At 60.3% G+C, this 20,214-nt stretch overlaps 1 protein-coding gene across 3 annotated transcripts in view; it reads left to right on the top strand.

Moving 5' to 3' along the window:
* Positions 1-19,219, top strand: part of KCNN3 (potassium calcium-activated channel subfamily N member 3) — a 120,973-nt gene extending 101,754 nt beyond the window's left edge. For all 3 annotated transcript variants that reach the window (XM_086694068.1, XM_086694070.1, XM_086694069.1), the window contains 4 exons: positions 384-494; positions 8,802-8,929; positions 10,360-10,429; positions 13,909-19,219. In XM_086694068.1, coding sequence (XP_086550194.1) covers positions 384-494; positions 8,802-8,929; positions 10,360-10,429; positions 13,909-14,199 — 600 coding nt within the window. In that variant the 3' untranslated portion in view covers positions 14,200-19,219. The remainder of the gene's footprint in view (positions 1-383; positions 495-8,801; positions 8,930-10,359; positions 10,430-13,908) is intronic.
* The last annotated feature ends 995 nt before the right edge of the window (positions 19,220-20,214 follow it).

Here is a 20,214-nt window from a genome sequence, read left to right as displayed (position 1 = left end):
CCCTCTGGTGTAGGCGTGGTCTTCTCCCCTGGCCCCGGTCTGGGGCTGGCGCTGGGTGTGTGTAAGCAAGCCGGAGAGCGGGCCCGGTGTCCGCAAAGCCTTGCCGATGACCGGGGACTGTCCCCGGAGCCTCAGCCCCGCCCTGCTCTGTTAGGAACTGGCTGGTTGTGGGAAGATTCGGGCACCCGGAGGTGAGCCCTTCGGCCAAGCCAAGAGGCTGGCGGGCCCCTCCCGAGGGTGGCAGTCGGGGCCCCGGAAGGCTCCAGGTGCCCGTCCACTCCCAGGACCCCCGCAGTGGGTGCGAAGGGGGGTCCCTCCCGTGTCCTGCCTGCACTTGCCTTGTGCTCACGTGCCCTCCCCCGCCCCTTGCTGTCCCCCCACAGGGTGCGGGCTGCACTGCCCTCGTGGTGGCCGTGGTGGCCCGGAAGTTGGAGCTCACCAAGGCGGAGAAGCACGTGCACAACTTCATGATGGACACTCAGCTCACCAAACGGGTAAAACAGCGCCGTCCGCGACTCGGGGGGACTCTGACCCGCGTGGCAGCGAGCCGCAGGCAAACGGTCCTGCGATGTAGGTCGGGTCGCACTCTCCACCGGGGGTCGAGGGAGCCCAGAGCCCAGCCCGCGGCCTCCACACAGGGGCTCCCGTCTCCCAGTGGGTCACGGTGCGCGGTGCAGGCACGGTTGACTGTGCGGCACCCGGTGGCGTCGCCCGTGCCCTCTCCCGGCGGCGCTGAACTAACTGCTCAGCACGAGGCAGCGTTTTCGTTCAGGCTCAGATATGTTCACGGTAGGAAGGGCAGCTGGGTCTGAAAAACGATATTGGAAATGTATCTAAATGCACTTCTTTCTACAAAATCATTAAAGACGATCATCGCAGCAGAGCCCACGTTTCTAAATGTCATCATCCAGCCCCCTTCTGGGGTTTCTGGGCCATCTCCTCACTGGTGGTTAAGGAGGAGGAAAACTGGGGGGGGGGGATGGGGAGAGGGGTCGGCTGCAGAAGGCCCGCCAGATCGTCAGGCAAGGGGACGGCCCCGTGGGAGGGACAAGATGGGTCCTTCCCGGACAGCCGCCACACAAGCAAGGTGGGAGCCGTTTCCTAACGACAGCTTTTATGGAGAACTCTCTAGAACTCTCTAGAGCTGCAGGCAAGACACAGGTCAGCAAGAGGATGTCTTGTGAGGCTGTCCTGTCCCTGAGCCGAGAGGGCATCAGAGCCTGTGCTGGGGACCTGGCCGCTGTGGCGGGCCTTCCGCAGGACCCTGTGATGACAGCCGCGGCAGTGAAAGTGTGAGGGACCCGGCCGGCCACTGGACGGCCAGTGCTGGGGGGGGCCGCGGGAGCACACGAGGGTGCTGAGGCGTCTGCATGCTCAGCAGAATTATTGATGGGGTTTGACTGTTTGCTCTTTGATTACATGTATCGGATTCTTCAAAGAGCCTCCGCAGATGTGGAAAGGAACGGGTCCAGGCAAATAGCCTAGCGTTGACATGCGGATGGTTGAACGTGGCACAGCGTGGCCCAGACTGTCCACTGCACAAGAGAAAACACAATTTACCTTCAAGACGGCAGCGCTGAGGGCCGTTCCCAGCGGGTTTCTGAGTGGGTTTCCCAGATGCCAGCCCCGGCACGTGCACACAAGGCCCGGCTGGGTGCCGACTGAGCAGGTCAGCTAAGCCACTGGAGCACCTGGCCACAGGCGCCCTGGCGGCTCCCCTACGAACGATCCGGTGCGCGAGAGAGGGGCAGGACAGCTGGCCTCGAACCCTTCTCAGGAGCTGCTTCCTTACCGTCTCCGTCTCCTCTGGTCTGCTCCGTGCTCCTTGTCTCAGGCTACTCAGAGAGCCAGCACCTTCATACGGCGGGAAAATAAATGACCGTCCTGCGGTCTGAGTGTGTGAGCGCAGACTGTGGTGGCCAGCTTCCACCCTTCCAAGACGCTCTGTGAATCCTCCTCGAGGCCACTTACTTTTTGAGAAGTAGGGCTGAAAACCAAATCAACAAGTATTTGTGGCTCGATTCTCTGAGAACACTTAAGTCCGTTGAAATGTCCCTTGAACGTCTGATCTCTTCCCAGAGAAGCAAACACAGTGAAGGGGCCCCTCTTTCAGAGCGAGGATTTTCAAAGCTGGAGGGACCAGGCCTTCCGGAGGCTCTTCTCCAAACCTTGCTGGCAGGAAGGTGCCAGTGCGCTTGGCCAACCCCGGCCTCTGCTCACCTTGACCCACTTTCGGAGAGCCCAGCTCCCCTCCTCTGACACCTGCCCGAGCCTCAGAGCAAGACGCAGAGGTGGGAGGAGCCAAAGGCAGCACGGGGTAGGAACCCAGTTTCTGGTTTGCCTGAATCCATCGCTGTTTAGTCATTTGTATAACTTGTCAACTCTGGTGGCAGTGTCTTCCTGCATTTAGTGCAGTCAGACCTTCTCGGGGCGCCTGGGTGGCTCAGTCAGTTAAGCGTCCGACTTCGGCTCAGGTCACGATTTTGTGGTTTGTGGGTTCGGGCCCTGCGTCAGGCTCTGTGTTGACGGCTCAGAGCCTGGAGTCTGCTTCATTCTGTGTCTTCCTTCTCTCTGCCCCTCCCCTGCTCACACTCCGTCTCTCTCTCAAAAATGAATATTGATGAATATTGATTGATATTTATTTATCAGAATAAAAAGCTTCTGCACAGCGAAGGAAACAATCAGCAAAACTAAAAGGCAACCGACAGAATGGGAGAAGATGTCTGCAAACGACATATCAGATAGAGGGTTAGAATCCAAAATCTATAAAGAACTTATCAAACTCAACACCCGAAAAACAAATAATCCAGTGAAGAAATGGGCAAAAGACATGACTTCTCCAAAGAAGACAGCCAGACGGCCAACCGGCACATGAAAAAATGCTCAACTTCACTCCTCATCAGGGAAACACAAATCAAAACCACAGTGAGATACCACCTCACCCCTGTCAGAATGGCTAACATTAACACCTCAGGCAACAACAGATGTTGGCGAGGATGTGGAGAGAGAGGATCTCTTTTGCATTGTTGGTGGGAATGCAAACTGGTGCAGCCACTCTGGAAAACAGTCTGGAGGTTCCTCAAAAAACTAAAAATAGAACTACCCCACGACCCAGCAATTGCACTATCAGGCATTTCTCCATGGGATACAGGTGGGCTGTTTCGAAGGGACACACGCACCCCCACGTTTACAGCAGCGCTGTCGACAACAGCCAAAGGATGGAAAGAGCCCAATGTCCCTCGATGGATGAGTGGATAAAGAAGATGTGGTCTATATACACAATGGAGTATTACTCGGCAATCAAAAAGAATGAAATCTTGCCATTTGCAGCTACGTGGATGGAACTGGAGGATATTATGCTGAGCGAAATTAGTCAGAGAAAGACAAAAATCATAGGACTTCACTCATAGGAGGACTTTAAGAGCCAAAACAGAGGAACGTAAGGGAAGGGAAACAAATATAATATAAAAACAGGGAGGGGGACAAAACAGAAGAGACTCTTAAATATGGAGAACAAACTGAGGGTTATGGGAGGGCTTGGGGGAGGGGGGAGGGGCTAAATGGGGGAGGGGCACTAAGGAATCTACTCCTGAAATCACCGTTGCACCATAGGCTAACTAACTTGGATGTAAATTAAAACCAAAAAAATCAGACCTGCCCACAGCGACCTTGCCGCAGTAGCCCTGGGCTGCCAGACAATATACATGTGACGCACACAGAGACGCGCACAAGATACCGGATGCCCAGCTTTCCTCCTACTCAGTGCTACGAGTCCCCGTCTCTCTGTTCCGTGCGACTGAACATACCTGTCATCAGTCCCCCGTGGGCCACCACCCTCCGTGCTCCGGGGACACCACAGTGGGTAACAGGCGGTCCCCGCCCACCCTCAAAGAGCACCTCTGCTCGTTGGGCACATTCCCCGGGGACACACGGCTTGAGGAGCACCGTGGGCAGGAGGCGTCCTGTCTGCACGTCGACTGTCCGCGTCGGACCACGGCGTGTGCCACTGGCTGAGGACTGTGTCTCCCTGCCCTTGCTGTGACAGATACTTTGTCTAAATACATCTCCCCACGAAGTCAACGAGTAAGATCAAAGCCAAGCCCGTATCTTTCCTATGCTAGTTCCTTCTCCTGACCACCCTGGTCTCCAGGCCTGGAAACTTAGCAGTGTCTCTGCCTCTCTGCTCTGGACCCCACCGGGCTTCCCGAGCCTGGATTCCATGTGGCCACGGCTGTCCCCGCACACTGGCCCCCGGGCACCCCGCGCACCACGCTCAGAACCGACACAGGTCCTGCTGCCCTCCCCGCTTCGTGAACCTCCCTGGCCCCGGGCTTCCTGCGCTGTGTGGGTCCCCTTAGGCTCCAAGACTCAGCTCTGAACATATCACCCCCACCCCCACTCAAAACCCTGAGTAACCCCGGTATCTACTGATCAGTGCTAAAGAAAACTCTTTTTTCATTATGAGCATATGTAAAAGTTTTATCACAATCCTGCTGGAAAAACCCTTTTCTTCCAGCAGGTTAATTCAAAAGTTTACTCATAACAGGTCTTAATCTCTTAAAAACTTACCAAGTAATCAATTGACCAGTTGTGAGAATACTAACCCTCCCCAGAAAGGGCCTGTGGATTACCTGCAGCTCGTAGGGCCTTAACTAGGGCTGCAGGCCATAACCCGTGGGCTTCTCAGAGTAGTCAGTTACCGGTCACTTGGCACGGCAGTTAGGGCCCAGGCCTGCGGGAGAGAAGCCCACGTGCCTGCATCCAGGCCGAGCTCCACGCTGAAGTCCCTGTGGAATTAAGCACCATCCATCACCCTGGCACTCGGAGCAAGGAGCTTCGGACTAACTTGGAACCGCAGGACCACCCGCCCCCTGCTCCTGCCAGCCGAGGGGCCGAGCCGAGCCGCCTTCCCGGCACTGAGGCTGGCCCCTGGGTGCGGACCTTGAAGCCTGGCAAGGACTCGGGGCAGGACTGGGCGGGTGGACAGAGGAAAGGAAGCCGGCGGGGAGGCTGTGGGGGTGAGGGCGAGGGAGGGGAGGGGGTTGGCAGGTGGGGAGGGCGAGACCCTCTCCTCCAGTGCTAACAGAGGCCTTCGACAAGTGCCTGAAGACGGGGCGACCCGTGATGTCCTCTGTTCATCTGAATCCAACCTGGGCAGCTCCTCGAACGCGTCTGCCAGGCCTGCCCTGTTTCCTCTCCCGTCCCCTCTCCAGCCTCAGGTGGACCACCCTCCCCACCGGGGACCATTCCGGCAGCTAATGGGCTGGCGATTCCTTCCCTGGAGGGTCACTGGGGGCTCCCCGAGGCTGCTGGAGGCACGGGGGCCAGGAAAGGTGCCTGTCCGAGGCTGTCCCCTTGTCCTCCTGCAGCTGACAACCCTCTGAGGGGCTGAGCGGCAGGCAGCCCGGGCATTGGTGGGGGGTGGGGGGTGCGGGGAGCAAGCCCCTGGCCCGGGTGATGCAGCCAAGAGCTCAGGGAACAGACAAGTGGGTTTGGTGACGTTTCCTTGGGTTGGGGGTAGAGGTGGGGGCGGGGAGGGAGCTCACATCAGTGGGTGGACAGTGGGTGGGCAGAGGCAGAGCCACTGTGCGTTGAAGGGCCCGGTGGCCCGGTGGCTCCCCGTGTCCTGGACACAGACCCGCAGCACCGCTGTCACCCTCTGAGCGCTGCCCCGCACTGCCTCTCGCCCTCACTACCTGACAGGACAAGCCGCGTGCTGTCTCGGCACGATCGTGTGCCCCTCGAGGGCAGGACCCCGGTGTCCTCGCCGCCAGGACAGGCGCTCATCGCATGTTGTGTGGAGGCCACTCGGCAGCACGGCCAAAGAGCACACGGTAACTCCAGGCGCCGGCGAGGCTTTCCTGAGGGTGAAGGAAACCGTGTAAACACGAGGTGCTTAGCACAGAGCCTGGCACACAGTGAGCTGGGTAAACGTCAGCTGTGCTACTCTCTGCGAGACCTTGGTCGGATGGCTTCCTGGCCCAGGGCCCGGTGGCCTCAGAGCCGCCCCTGAAGCTCGTAGGTCACCGAGTCCGTCCTCCGGGGTAGACCGCGTGTGGCCTCCCAGCCAGCTCGTGTGTTCGTCCGTTTGGAGCCAGCCTGCCGCGTGCGGGCAGGCCTCCGCTACCCAGCCCTGGGCCCCTGATGGCGGCCGGCCTTGCCCAGTCCTCCTCGGGTCCCTGACCCTTCCCGCCCCCACCCCCAGCCCCAGGCGACCTTCCGGCCCTGGCGGCCCTGCCCGCCAGGAGAGCTCAGAGGGTCCCCGGTCCCCCCTTCCCAGCAGCGCGGCGGACCCCAGGAGGGGCACACGACCTCGACCGCTCACACCCCAGTGGTGTCGGCAGAGCTCAACCGGGTGACCAAGGGGGGGCCCTGGTCGAGTAGCATTGACCGTGAGCCTGGGAGGGTGCGGTGCGGCTAAGAGCCCGTTTCTTCTTTCGCAGATATCGAGGCGCTTAGCTTTGTGCCAGGCTTTTTGCTGGCAGTTAATTTCAGAGCCGGCACCAAGGCTTGCATTTCGCGTCACCTTCCCGGGTGCACCGGGGCTTCCTGCTCACACGACGTGGCCGCGTGCTCGGCTGCCTGGGCGGTGCTGTGCTTGTCCAGCCGAGACCTGGGCTGAAATGAAGCGCGGGCCTGACCCCCTGCTCTGTTATGTGGCTTAAGCGAGGGCCCCGAGGAGTAGAAAAAATACAATAAAGGTGCAAAGGCTTTTCCAATCCCGTGATCCTGGAACACGGGAAATAGGGTTGTTTGTGTGGAGACGAAGTCTGGTCAGGTCTTTTCCTCAGACCACGTGGAACCTCACGTCCTCCTCGGGCCTGGCTGTGCCGCCAGCCGGCCGTGTGACTCCAGCCCTCACGCCCTGTGTCCCACGCCGCGTCCTGGGGTCTGGGCGAGGTGACGGTCACTACCACCTGTGCGTGTACAGTCTGGCGACACTTAAATCCGAGATGACTCAGTTTACCATCCATGACTCCGTGGTGTTGGGCTGTGTCTCTTCCTTCGTCTGTCGCACGGGGGTCACACTAGCCCCCCCCCCCATGACTTGGTGCGCGAGGCACTCGGACCTGGGCCCGACACCCCGTCCACACCACCATAGCCGCCTCCTTGGGGCCTCACAACAGCCTCAGCATAAGGACTGATGTTTCCCAGCTGCGAGGTGATTAAGCATCTTCTCCTAAACGCCCCGTAACTTCGGGAACGAGGATGAGCCCGCAGCCTTTCCGGTCTCACCCGTCCGCTCCACTTCAACGCCGACACACATGTCGAAGGCCGCGGCGGTGTTCCGGGGCTCGGCCGGCCCCCCCACGGGGGACAGGGTGCAGCCTGGCTCGGCCGATGGTCCTAAACGCAGGGAGAGGGTTTTTCTCTTGTTTGGCCGTGGGGCCTCCCTCGGAGGCTAAGCGCCCAGGCAAACCGGAGGGTGCACATGTCTGATGGGCCTCCCCCTGCGCAAGTCGCAGGGGTGCGCCCTCTGCCTTGTCCAGGGGGCTCCTGCCCCCCGCCGCTCACCTGGGCGCCCGCCGGTGTGAGCTCCTGCTCACCAACACCTGCTTCCTCTCGGGGAAGGAAGGTGCCAGAAGCAGGCAATTAAGCCACTTAAAACCATTTTCCCAGTGGATTTTTACCGAACAAAAAAGCAGTGTTTATGTCACTTAGACATTTCTGAGAAGACTTAGCTGTTCTTTTAAAAACATCCCTTCAGCACCGATGAAAAATATGCTCCAGCCTTGGTCATAAATTTTCCCAACAGATGCACACAGAAGTTCTCAGCCTGCAGAACAGTGCCTCCTGGGCCCTCGCACACGCCTCGGCGTTTTGACAGCATCCCGTCCGGGACGGCCATCCGAAGAAGCGGGCCCGGGCGCTCGGCTTCCCCTAAAGTCCCTCTGGCCGGGGGCTCGATTTACGCCGGGCCGGCTCCCGCGGCTCCCGGAAACGGGGGCGGCTCCTCAAGACTCCGCTTGGCTCGCGCTCCGTGAGAGAGTGTCCCTTGCTCTCACCACTAATTGCTGAAGACGTCTGTGTTTGGATTAAAACTTCGTCCCCTGCCATCTGGATGTCACTGACGCGTCCCAGCTCGGTCGGGAGCCGGGCAGATCCGCGCTTTCCACGTCGACAGCTGACGGCGTGGAGCGCCGAGCGTCGCGAAGGAGCCAGCCTTGGCCGAGACGCAGTGCGGGCCTCACACCTAAATATCTTCGCCGATTTTCAGACGCCGCCTTGAGATCGTTTCAGCCTCACGCCGGCTACGCTTACGTGCAGAACCGCGGTCTAAATGCTTTTGGCCGTTTGGGAAAGAACACGGCGGACTTGCCGGGGCCCCTGGTTCCATTTGTGGGAAAGACGTTGCCTCTCCTCCAAGGGCCCTTCAGAATCGCCCGCTGTTGAGAAACCCGCTTGCTCTCGGGATCCCAGAGAGGTGCCGGGTGCCCCAGACGGAGGTCCCAGGTAGCGCCCGGAGCGGTGGCCCGCGTGTCTCTGCCCACAGGGGCCCCCGGGGCCGCCCGGCCGGTGGGGGGGCTGCAGCCTGACTAAATGTAGCACCAGGAACAGCGGTCGAGAGGCGGCCTGAAGTAATTGAGAGACAAGAAACGCCCTCGACCCCAGGCTCGTCCGCTGTGTCCGAGGCAGGAGTGACAGGAGGTGAACCGGAACCCTCTCCGTCAGGGTGCACGGATCGCTGAAGGCGAGGGGTCTTTGCAGAACCGGGTCCCCAGAGGTGGCCCAAGTAGCAAACAGACGACGTGAACCTCGGAAGACTAACCCGACCGCCTGCTTTGTCGGTTTTTCCTCAGATCAAGAACGCCGCGGCCAACGTCCTTCGAGAAACGTGGCTGATCTACAAGCACACGAAGCTGCTGAAGAAGATCGACCACGCCAAGGTCCGGAAGCACCAGAGGAAGTTCCTGCAAGCTATCCACCAGTGAGTATGTGCCGGGGCCGCCGGCCGCCAGCCTGGGCCGGGACCCCCTGACCCGGAAGCACGGGGCACACCCGCGCCGTCCCCGCTCAGCAAGCCCGGGGCGCGCCTGTCACGCCCGCAGCCCCCAAGCACCAGGCGGGGCGCTGCGGAAGGGGAAGGAGTCGGAGGCTCCACGGACGCGCACCTCACGCAGACACGCGCTCACGCACCCTCGCACACTCACTCGCACACACACACCTGCACCTCCGCGGACCCGCACATCACACGGACACACACACACACATCACACTCGCACACACTCACACACACACACACCTGCACCTCCACGGACCCGCACACCACACGGACACACACACACACACACACCTGCACCTCCGCGGACCCGCCCATCATGCGACACACACACTCACACACACTCGCACACACGCACACACACACACCTGCACCTCCGTGGACCCGCACATCACGTGGACACACACACACACATCACACTCGCACACACTCACCCACACACACACCTGCACCTCCACGGACCTGCACACCACGCGGACACACACACTCACACACACACATCACACACACACACCTGCACCTCCGCGGACCCGCCCATCATGCGACACACACACACACACTCGCACACACACACACACAGTCACACGCACACACCTGCACCTCCGCAGACGCACACATCACATGGACACACACACACACATCACACACACACACCTGCACGTCCGCGGACCCCCACATCACGTGGACACACACACTCACACACACACTCTCACACACACACCACCTCCGCGGACCCCCACATCACGTGGACACACACACTCACACACACTCACTCTCTCACACACACACACACACCTGCACCTCCGCGGACCTGCACATCACACGCTCACACACACTCTCACACACACACACACTCACACCTGCACCTCCGCAGACCCGCACATCACATGGACACACACACACGCTCTCACACACATCACACTCGCACACACACACCTGCACCTCCGCGGACCCACACATCATGCGGACACACACACACACACACACACACAGTCACACGCACACACCTGCACCTCCGCGGATGCCCACAGAGAGGTACTTTAAACACAGTGGAGGAGCAGGGGTGAAGCCTTTCGCTCTCACTGGAGGCTGGGGGGGTGCGGGGCGGGGGCGGGCGGGGGCAGAGATGACCTGAGAGTGGCCAGGGGGCGGAAGCCACCGAGGGCCAGCGTGCACGGAGACCAGACCTTGCTTTCTCGGGGACCTGAGCAGCCGCGACTCTGGTCAGTTGTCACCTGTGCTCGAGCTCCCCACGCCGGGTCCAGAATGAGGGGGATGGGCGTAGACACGGGGTCCGCACCGGGAGCTCGGTGCCGCGCGCACTTGGAGAGCACGGCTGTCGGTGACTCTTCCCGCAGACTGAGGAGCGTCAAGATGGAGCAGAGGAAGCTTAGCGACCAGGCCAACACCCTGGTGGACCTCTCCAAGGTGAGTGGCGGGACGCGGCGGGACGCGGGGATGCCCTCTCCGAGGTGACTGGCGGCACGTGGGGACGCCGCCAGAGTTCCCGGGTGTGGCCGTGAGGACCCGGCCAGGAGCCGGCCGCTCGGTGCTCGGGGACCGCAGATGACGTCCGCGTGTCTGTCAGCTGCACGGCAAGGGCCCAGGGCGACGCGCACCGACGGGGACGCCCGAGACGCCGGTGGCCATGCGCCAGGTCACACGGCTATGACTGGGAATTCGTTTTCCTGCCTCCTCGAATCCCCCCAGACCAGCCTTTCTGGCCCCAGACGGGGGCGGGGGGGGGGGGGTCTCTCTACTTCTCAAGAGGCGGACCACTCACGGCCAGCCTGAAGCTGCCGGGGACCCGCCCAGCGCCACGCGGGAAGGGCCCGACAGCGTCACCCAAGAGGTCCTCCCGCGAGCAGCAGGGTCTCCGGCCCCACCCGTCGCCTGGCGGGACACAGCGTGGCGGATGTCCGACTGGGAACAGCAGACCAACCGACCTTCCCGCCCACGCTGGTTGAACGCCGCCCGCCGCGTCTCCGGGAGCCGGGCCCAGGGAGGGGCAGGCCCGGGGAGGGAAGCCCCTCGGGGAGCTAAACCGTCAGTGACGAAGGAAGGACGGGTGTGCGGGGAGGGGCTGAGGGAGGCCTCGGCAGGGCTGCGTGGGGCAGGGGTGAGGCCGGGAGAGAGGGGCTCTGGCTCCCCCCTCCCCCCCCCCACAGGAGACCCACCCAAGGCCCCAGCGGCAGCAGCCAGTCACCGGAGCCGGGGGCACCGTAGTGCCGCGTCCTCTCAGCTGGCCGCCTTCCCACCCCTGCCCTCTGGTCCCAAGATGAGGAAGAGGGGCACGTGGCCTCGGGACGTGATGGGCTGGCGGCTGGAGGACCTGGGTCTTTGTTCGTTGGCTTCACTTTCTTCAATCAACGCGTGCAGATAATCCCTAACGTCTGAGGCTCAAGCGATCAGACGAGATGCTGTCTGTGCGGATGCTTCGTGAAGTGTCGGCAGGGTTTGCAGAAGGCCGTTCTCATTCTGACGCAGAGGCGAGGCCGAGACTCCAAGGAGGCTCATCGGGCCCTGCAGGCAAATAAACGTGCCGGAAACAGCGTGCATCTCCAGGAGGTTCTGGATCGTTCATTGGTGACGTGCCGTCTCCTCTGGGGGCTCCCAGGCTGGGCTGCCTTCGTCCCGCCTCTGCACCGGCTCCTCCGGGGACCCTCAGCGTCCCCTTCCCCATCTCCTCTCCGGCCCTCAGACTTGGCCATCTGCCATTACTCTGCTCTTCCCCGTCACCTTGGTCCCCGCCCCCGTGGCCCAGGCACCAGGGTCTCTGCGTCTTGCTGGCCTAACTTGGAGTTTCAGATGAATGAGACCAGGATGTTACTGGCACATGACCAAGGGCCACATCGCCTGGGGGCAACCGCCAACCTGGCCCTCGGCCACGGCCACCATGGGGACTGGGAGCCACAGGGGCCGAGGGCTCTTGGAGCTCTCACTCCCAAGCCTGGTGTCACTTGTTCTGTTTTGTTTTGTTTTTTTAATTTTTTAAGTTTTATTTATTTTGAGAGAGAGAGAGAGAGAGAGTGTGTGTGTGTGTGTGTGTGTGTGAGAGCAGGGGAGGGGCAGAGGGAGGGAGGGGCAGAGAGAGAATCCCAAGCAGACTCCTCACTGTCAGTGCAGAGCCCGACGTGGGGCTCCAACTCCCAAAACTGAGATCATGACCTGAGCTGAGATCAAGAGTGAAACACTTAACCGACAGAGCCATCCAGACGCCCCTGTCACTTGTTAATTTACTAAGAAATGTCGCTGTCGCATAGAGGAGTGTGTGACAGGCCCACTCAGGAAGCCACATTATGATCAGAAAGTGGCCTGATGAGGGAGATGTCCGGACCTCGGGGCATGACCGTGGGGCATGACCGTGGCTCAGGCTGGGGCCCACGTGGTTCGGGTGCAATGATGGGCTGGACTGGAGGGGGTAGGCGGGCCGGGTGGAACTTTGTGCCGGGGCGGCAGCACCCAGGTCTGTGGTCGGGCAGCTGGAGGGCGCGGCGGGGCCCCTGGGGGACACGGGGTCTCTGGCACACACCTGAGGCAGGAGGGAAAGGGTGGCCCAGCCTGAGCCCCGTTTGTTAGCTCTGCTCTGACCGTCTTACGACTTTCCTCTGAGGAGCAAGCTTATTTGATGGCTCTTGAGTGTCACTTGATTTTCAGCTCCCTGGGGGCTCCCCTCTTTGCCCCCTGTTCCCACGGCCTCCTTTGGGGTTCGTTCACAGGCAGCCCCAGGCTGGGGCCCTCGCGGTCTTCTTCCCTTGCTTCCAGACACTCCGGTCTCGGTGGTAAACGCTGAGGAAACTTCTAGGTACACGGGGATAATCTGTGCTGTGAACTGTGTCCCACCACGTGCACCGGACATCCACCCCCCACCCCGTCCACGACTGTTCGTGGAGCTTCTCCCACGTGCCAGGGGCTGTTTTAGGCCCTTGAGACACATCAGGGAGCCCACCAGGGAAGGGTCCCTGCCCTGGAGCCCCCCTCCCAGTGGGTGACACAGTGGGTGACGCAGACAAGGACAGACACTCAGGGGTAAGAAGTGGGCTAGCGCCACAGAAGGTGGTACGAAAGGGGACGGGAGCAGGTGGGCAGGACCTAGAGCGGGCGTGGGGCGGGGCTGCGCCGTGAAGCGGGGGCGGGACACAGGGCAGGTCGAGGGGCTCCGGGAGACGGCAGTGAGGCGGGAGGCTTCGTGGGGGCCCGATCGCGAGTAAAGGAGACAGGGCAGGTCGGAGGCAGACTTTGAACCGTGGCAGATGGACAAAGGCCTCAGCCGGCCCTTGGGGGGGGGGGGGGGGCGGACAAGGCGGCACCCCTCCCCACTGCCCGGGCAGGGGAGGGGCTGCGACCCCATGAGGAACTCCGCCTGGCCGCGGGCCACCCAGGGAGGGGTTAGGTCCCTCACCCGACACCCACCACTCTGCTGGCCGCGGTGCTGGGAGCAGCCGGGGGCCAGGGTGCGGGGCCACGTGCAGTTATTATTAACTCCTGCTCGATGAGGAGCCCACCGTTCAGAGGGTCCCAGGGCCTGCCGCCGGGCTGCAGACTCGTGCTTGGACCGCGGCCCCGCCCGCTGCCCTGTCTTTGACCGTCAGGCTCCCGCAGCCTCTGAGCGGAGCGGTCGGGTCAGCGAGGGCCCGAAGACGGTCCGGAGACTCCCCGCTCTGAGAAACAGTAGCTCTTTCCCCATTAAACGCCATTTCCTAACGGGCCGTCGCCGTTCCCACGCGGCGCGTCGGTGCTCGGCGCGCCCGCACCTCCAGGTCTCCGGAAGGTAAGCACTTGTCCGTGGTCGGCCGGACCGGACGCGCTGGTGCGGGCGTTGCCCCAAGGCGACCTGGGAGCGTCGGTTCTGCCGCAGCCCCCGGGCCGACCCACCCGTGCCGACCCGTGCCCGTCTCTCTGTCCAGATGCAGAACGTCATGTACGACCTGATCACGGAGCTCAACGACCGCAGCGAAGACCTGGAGAAGCAGATCGCCAGCCTGGAGTCCAAGCTGGAGCACCTGGCGGCCGGCTTCAGCTCCCTGCCCCTCCTCATCGCCGACGCGCTCCGCCAGCAGCAGCAGCTCCTGTCTGCCCTCGCCGAGGCCCGGGTTGGCGCGGCGGGCACCCCGCACACGCCCCCGCCCTCCGACAGCCCCCTCGGGGTCAGCTCCGCCTCCTTCCCGACCCCGTACACGAGCTCCAGCAGCTGCTAAATGAACGCCCGCTCCGGAAGCGGAACCCATAGGTCTTAAGATGCAAATCGACTCTGTCCTGGTCACTGCGCCATCAAGGAACAATCAGACCAGGGAGCGCAAAGAAGAGAGACCAGCTAATTAAGTAGCTCCCGTTCGTTCGGCGTGCTTGGTTGGATACGCCTGGAAACCAGAAATCTAATCTCTGTTTAGGTGCCTCCACTTGGGAGCGGGAAGACGGGGGGACAGGAAGCGGTGGCGCAGAACAGAAATCCACGCGCGATCTCCGGTCTCGCGCGGGAGCGGGGGTGGGGGACAGACAGGTGCACGGAAGGGGCCAACGGAGAAGGAGCCCAGACGAGGGTCCCCCGGGGGCGGTGTCAGGCTTGGGCGTGGGCTCCTCACCGGGTTCCTGGGCACACCCCTCTCCTTGCCTCTGGATGACACTGGCCAAAACAGGCGCTGTCTCCTCTCATGCCGGAGTCATAAAACCCAATTTAGACAAAAAAAAAAAAAAAAAGTAAAAAGCCAGATTTTCCATCCAGTATTAATACCCATATAAACCTGTGTGTTTGCACATCTGTGCAATGCACACACCCCACATTCAACCCAGGTCTTTTCTCGTTTGAACTTGACCCACTAGAAAGGGACCCGGTACCTTACTGTGCACACAGTAGGCGCTCTGTAATGCAAGTGGAGTTGGCTTGAATCTGAATGTGGGTGCTTTCAGCTCAGGGGGTTTGCTAGTGTCGGGCATATTCTGAGCTTCCCTAAAGACGCAGGCTAGAGAGGGCACCTCACCCTGGGGGCGCACCCCGCTTGCTTGGCTAGAGACGAACGCCCAGCCAGACTTGTTGGCATTCCGGAGGGATGAGCAGTCTTCTAAAAACAACAGCCCCACAGAGTTTCCTCCGTATATCTGAGCCAGTCGTGTTCCCATGGAGCACGTGAGGGGAGGGCACGGGGTCCCTGCACGTGGGCGCACGCACACACCAGCAGGTGCAGCCCAGTGACACCTGAGTGAGGACCAGCACGTCTGGGGCTTTGCTCGGCTGCGTCCACGCAGCTGCAGGGCTCCAGCCCCAGGTGTCAGGAGCGCAAAGGGGCCCAAGTCCCTACCTGGGGGCCACACCGAGCTGGAAGAAGTGGAGGGGGGGCCCGTGGTCCCTTCTACCTGGCCTGAGACCGCCTCAAAGCGAAAGATTCGGAGAAGAACGGGGCCCTCAGGGAGCCCTGTGGGCCGGGACAGATGACGCGGGCCTGTCAGCAGCCTGTTCCGCGCCACGGTGGTCTTGGTGCCAAAACTACTCGAATGTGTCTCAAACTCCAAGAAACTTGAGAAGCGTGAAGACCCAGTGTCGTGACAGGCACTGGGAGGCGAGGCGCGTGGATGCGGTCCCTTACTACTCTGTGTCTGGCCACCACCCGTGTGCTGTGACGCAGCCGTCACGTGCCCCGTCACCGCTCCCGTCATGAGGTCCTCGACTTGGGCTGCGGGGCGGCGAACGACACGGTTCGCGGCATCCCGTCTGTTCAGGGAAGGGTGTCATTTGCAAACGGTCGGCCTCCCTTTGCGCAGGACATTGTCACGTCTCTGACGTCCTGACATCAACTGGGCCAGGCCTTCTAGGGACAAGGGAGTCACTAGATGGCAGGAGGCGGGTGACCCTGGAACCGGGCAAGATCGGGCGTCTTTTCTCTCTTTCTGTTGCTGCCGTTTTCCCTAAACGGGCTTGTTCTCCGCGTGGTAACCGGAGAACACGTCCGTTGGGTGTTTTGCGTGTCACACCTGCCGCCCCTGCTGTTGGCTCTTTATTTTGCTACTTGTTCTTTCAACTGTCAGTCGTCCGACAGATCACCCTCCTTTTTCGTGTCCCAAGAATGGTGCTCCTGTTCTCAGTGGCAGTGCAGCCGAGCATAGAAACAGGTGTGGAGGCAGATGAACTAACCATGCGGTTTCTTTAAGGCGTTAATTGCACTCACAAGGTGGAGACCGCGTCCGCCACGCTGCGCGCTCCAGCCCCGGTCGCTGACCGACGGTCCCCGCCCGTTGCCTCCTGCTCGCCCTTTCCGTTCCGCTGTGACCCATGACGTGTGTGCGCACGTTCACGCTCACAGGGGGTTAGTCTTAACTTCAAACAAATGGCACGCAAGATTCCACTGCCACCCCCCTGCACAGACCGCCGTTGAGCCATCGAGGTCTGCGGGTAATTCTTCAACCCCTCACTAACGCGGTGCACCGAAATGAACGCCAAAGACCAAGCTGGCGACACTGGTAAAGAGGGGCTGGAGTCCCCTCCGGAAGCGGAGGCCACCGCCCCCCGGAAACACAGGGGCGTCTGGGGCAGGACTTGAGCTCACGGCAGTGCAGCAGCTGTGTGGAGTTTTCTTCCTCGGCACCGTGCCCAGTCTTCAAAAACGATCCAGTCTTTGCCAGTCTTGTGACTGTAGACGGGAGGGCACATCCCTGACGGAGCCCCTCAGCTTCATGTGGGGAAGTTATCCGCTCTCCTGCGAGTGCAATCGACCTTGATGACCTCAGTATTGATCATCCAAAGTGTAGTTCCCCGCCCCCCCCGGTTTCCTCCCCGTAGCCTGCCTTGTGGCCAATCCCGCTGTGCCTCAGCGTCACAGACAGATGGGACCAGGTAGCGGGTGATCGCTGTGCCTTCTCGTTCCCTCGTTCCGAGTCTGGTGGCAGTGGAGATTTAATTGTCTGCTGGAGAATCAGCTGTGTGAACTAACGTAAAACTCTCACTCGCAATGACCTCACTCGAATGCTGAACTGAGTTCTGCCCACTCGCGGAAGGCCGACCCAATGGCAGAGCCCTGCTATACCTTTTCTGATAACTCAGTGCCAGATAAAATACCTACGAGTCCCTAAAATATCCAGACACTTGAATTAAAACTCCAGAGCCACCCCCCCATCACTTAAGCCATATTGTAGCCTCATGTGCTATAAGGTCAGGGATGGACTGTGATACTCTAAGACCGCTGGTCTCTGTGGAATTCCGGGAGGTGGCGTCAGTTGGCAAATTCTACCAGACTCGGGGCTCGCTCCTCCTCAGACTGAAGTCCCAATAAAAATCTGCCCCTTTTGGATCGAAGGCCACGACATCAGTAAATTGTCGTAAAGCGTCTGAACTGCTCTTCCCGTCCTCACGACGTGCAACGTCATGACGTGATATCTCCGAAAATGCTTAACGCCACTCGAGAGAATGAGGGCGGTGAGGCCCTGGGTCGTGGCCACCTTCCACCCTCAGCGGGTGCCGGGCGCGTAGCGGCGACTTCATAAATTAGGAGGCACAGAGGACGCCCGCGCCAGCCAGTCTCGAGTGAGCCAGGACAGCTGCCGCTTAAAGGCCAAGAAGGAACAGCGTTGAAGAAATAATGATTCTGATACATTTGAGGAATCCCCCCTCAGAGTTCCAGTGATTTCCATGTGGATGAAGGAGAGGAACAGGAAGAAAGCTAGAGATACAGAATCGGAGTAATTAAGTTCCAATGCTGGACCCATGCCTTTGGCCAATTAATGTCACCACCTCACACCTCGGTTTCTCTGTGCTTAAAGGGAAGCCGATAGGTAGCTCCCCTAAGTACAAAGTACTGCGGAGATTTTACGACAGAGTCGCGCTGGCCTTCAGCAGCAGCCACACCGGGTCCCGTCGAGCCCACGCTTGGGAGTTGCCTGCGAATGTGCGCGAGAGTCACTAGAAAGCAATGAGGACACCTCATCTCGGAAGGGAAGTTAGCGGGAGGGACCCGGGACTGGCACACGGGCCCCGGCTCCTCCCCCACCCAGGACCAGTGTTTCACCCCAGACCACAGGCGTCGCAGCCGAGATTCTGGGAAGTCCTTGCACCACCAGTAAGTTACTGCTTTAAATCCCGGCGTGCGTCCCCACTCCCGGGCACTCCTCCCGCTTCCCCAACAGTGGCTCCGAAGTGGAGTCAGGCTGGCCGGTGGCCATGACGCCGCCCCAGGAACTCGACGACGCTGCCCCCGCACCTCACGCGGCCGTCCGGTGGCCTCCAGCGTGGCGGCCGGCGCAGTGATGCCCTAGACATCGTCCCTTCCTTCTCTGCTGCCACCAAAGGAAACCCCGAGTGAGATTGGGGCCATCGATGGCGCCAGGCGAGGGTGTCCCAGGGGCCCGGCTGGACCACCAGCCCCCGGCCGGCTAGTAGAGGCGAGTGCGCTTCGCCTGGGCCGCACGGGTGGAAGTTAACGTTAAGTTCCCGTCAGACGGGTGACACGTAGGGTTTTCGCCGAGATAGGTGGAAACGGCACTCAGCGCAGGGGAGTGTGAGCGCAGGGGAGTGTGAGCGCAGGGGAGTGTGAGCACACACAGAGAGGGGAGGAGCTGTGACTATCCCTGGAAACGCCCCGCATGGGCTGGAGTTCCTTCTGAACAAAACCGTCATCGAAGCTCCAACGTCTGACCTCCACGCCCAGGTGCCAAGTGTCGAGTGACGGTTGTTTACGTGCCTGAGAAGCGCATTCTGGAAGCCGCCTCTTGGGCCGGACCGTGTGTTGAAACTAAAGAAGTGTCGTGACCAATCAAGCTGATGGAGGAAAAGCACAAAATTTAACACCAACCCGTAGTTAGGATCCCAAAGAAATGCTGAATTTATAGCCAAAAAAAAAAAAAAAATCAGTGACAAATCCAGTATGACTGTGACGGGAGCAGCCGTGTTCCCAGAGGAAGGACAGCCTCCGGCCGTGTCGAACAGTCCCAGCCAGGACCGAGCCACCTTCGTCAGAGGTTTTAATGGCGCCACTACTCACTCCGGTCCCAGACTCCGCGTCGTGCACCGAACAGAAGAGGAGACGAGAGAGCGGCAGGATTTAGCGGAGGGAACACGTTCGCGGCCGACTTGGAAAGTGGAGTGTTTGTGTTCAGAATCACGTGACCTTCAGTATGAATTTGCATCTTGCCTCTGTACTGCTGGCTCTTTTTTAATGATAGGAGAAAGCATAAGTTTATTTTAAATATGAAATATATTGCTATATTATAAAATATATTGTAACTTTCAATTCACATTTTGTATCAAACTAGTCCTTGGCGGCCTGCGCGTCGCCCGCTCTCCCAACACCTGTTTCTGAGTGCACATCACTGTTAACGACCCCTGCCGACCCGGACCCACAGAGCCGTCACAGTCTGATTCTCCAAGACCTGCCCGCTGGAGACAAAAGAACCCTGTTCCAAGCTTAGAGGAAAAATTCTACCCTAAATTCTATCAAGCCATTGCAGATGAGATTTTAAAAGCCATGACCCCCCTGGTAGCTGTGCCCGGCCAGTTCGAAAAATGCTCAGGTTTTTCTGTGTAAACGCAAAGACCCTGCTACGTAAATACGTAAACGATAGGGGTCTCAAACTCGGCCACCCGTCTTTGCCTTCAGGGACGTCACAATCGGGTCCAGGAAGAGTCCTGTGCTCCTGTGACACAAGGCTCGAAATCCAGGCGCTGTGAGCTTATCTGTGTCAGAGTCAGACCAGACCTGGAGCTTCACTTCCGCAGGTGCAGTGAGACCCAGTGAGGCCCAGTGAGGCCCAGTGAGACCCAGTGAGGCCCAGTGAGGCCCAGTGAGGCCCAGTGAGACCCAGTGAGGCCCAGTGAGGCCCAGTGAGACCCAGTGAGGCCCAGTGAGGCCCAGTGAGGCCCAGTGAGACCCAGCGTGCAGGCGCGAGCCCCTGGAGGAAGCAGGGGCTCCCCGTGTTTACCGCCACATGGGGCTCGGCCCAGAGGGAGGGAGGAAGCAGTGAACAGCTGGACCCAGCAGAGCTGGGCTCCCTTCCCGCCGGTGTAGCTGAGAGGAAGGGAGCCTCAACCGACGCTGTCTTCACTGGCAGAATTGGGGGAAATTCTCTCCTTACGCAACTCACGAATTCCGGCACCCCCCCCCCCCCCCCGTCTGAATAGCTGAGACACATGTAGAATTTCTCACTTCCCTCCTCTGAATGACGGAGGGACTATTTCCAGATGAAAACAGGATGTGTTTGGTTACAGAACAAAGGTTTTCTAGAATCCGTGG

This window comes from Puma concolor, chromosome E4, assembly GCF_028749965.1.
Source record: "Puma concolor isolate L17-30 chromosome E4, mPumCon1.1.hap2, whole genome shotgun sequence".
Classification (NCBI taxonomy): domain Eukaryota; kingdom Metazoa; phylum Chordata; class Mammalia; order Carnivora; family Felidae; genus Puma; species Puma concolor.
Note: the sequence above shows the minus strand (reverse complement) of the source record. Positions and strands in the feature narration are given on the sequence as shown.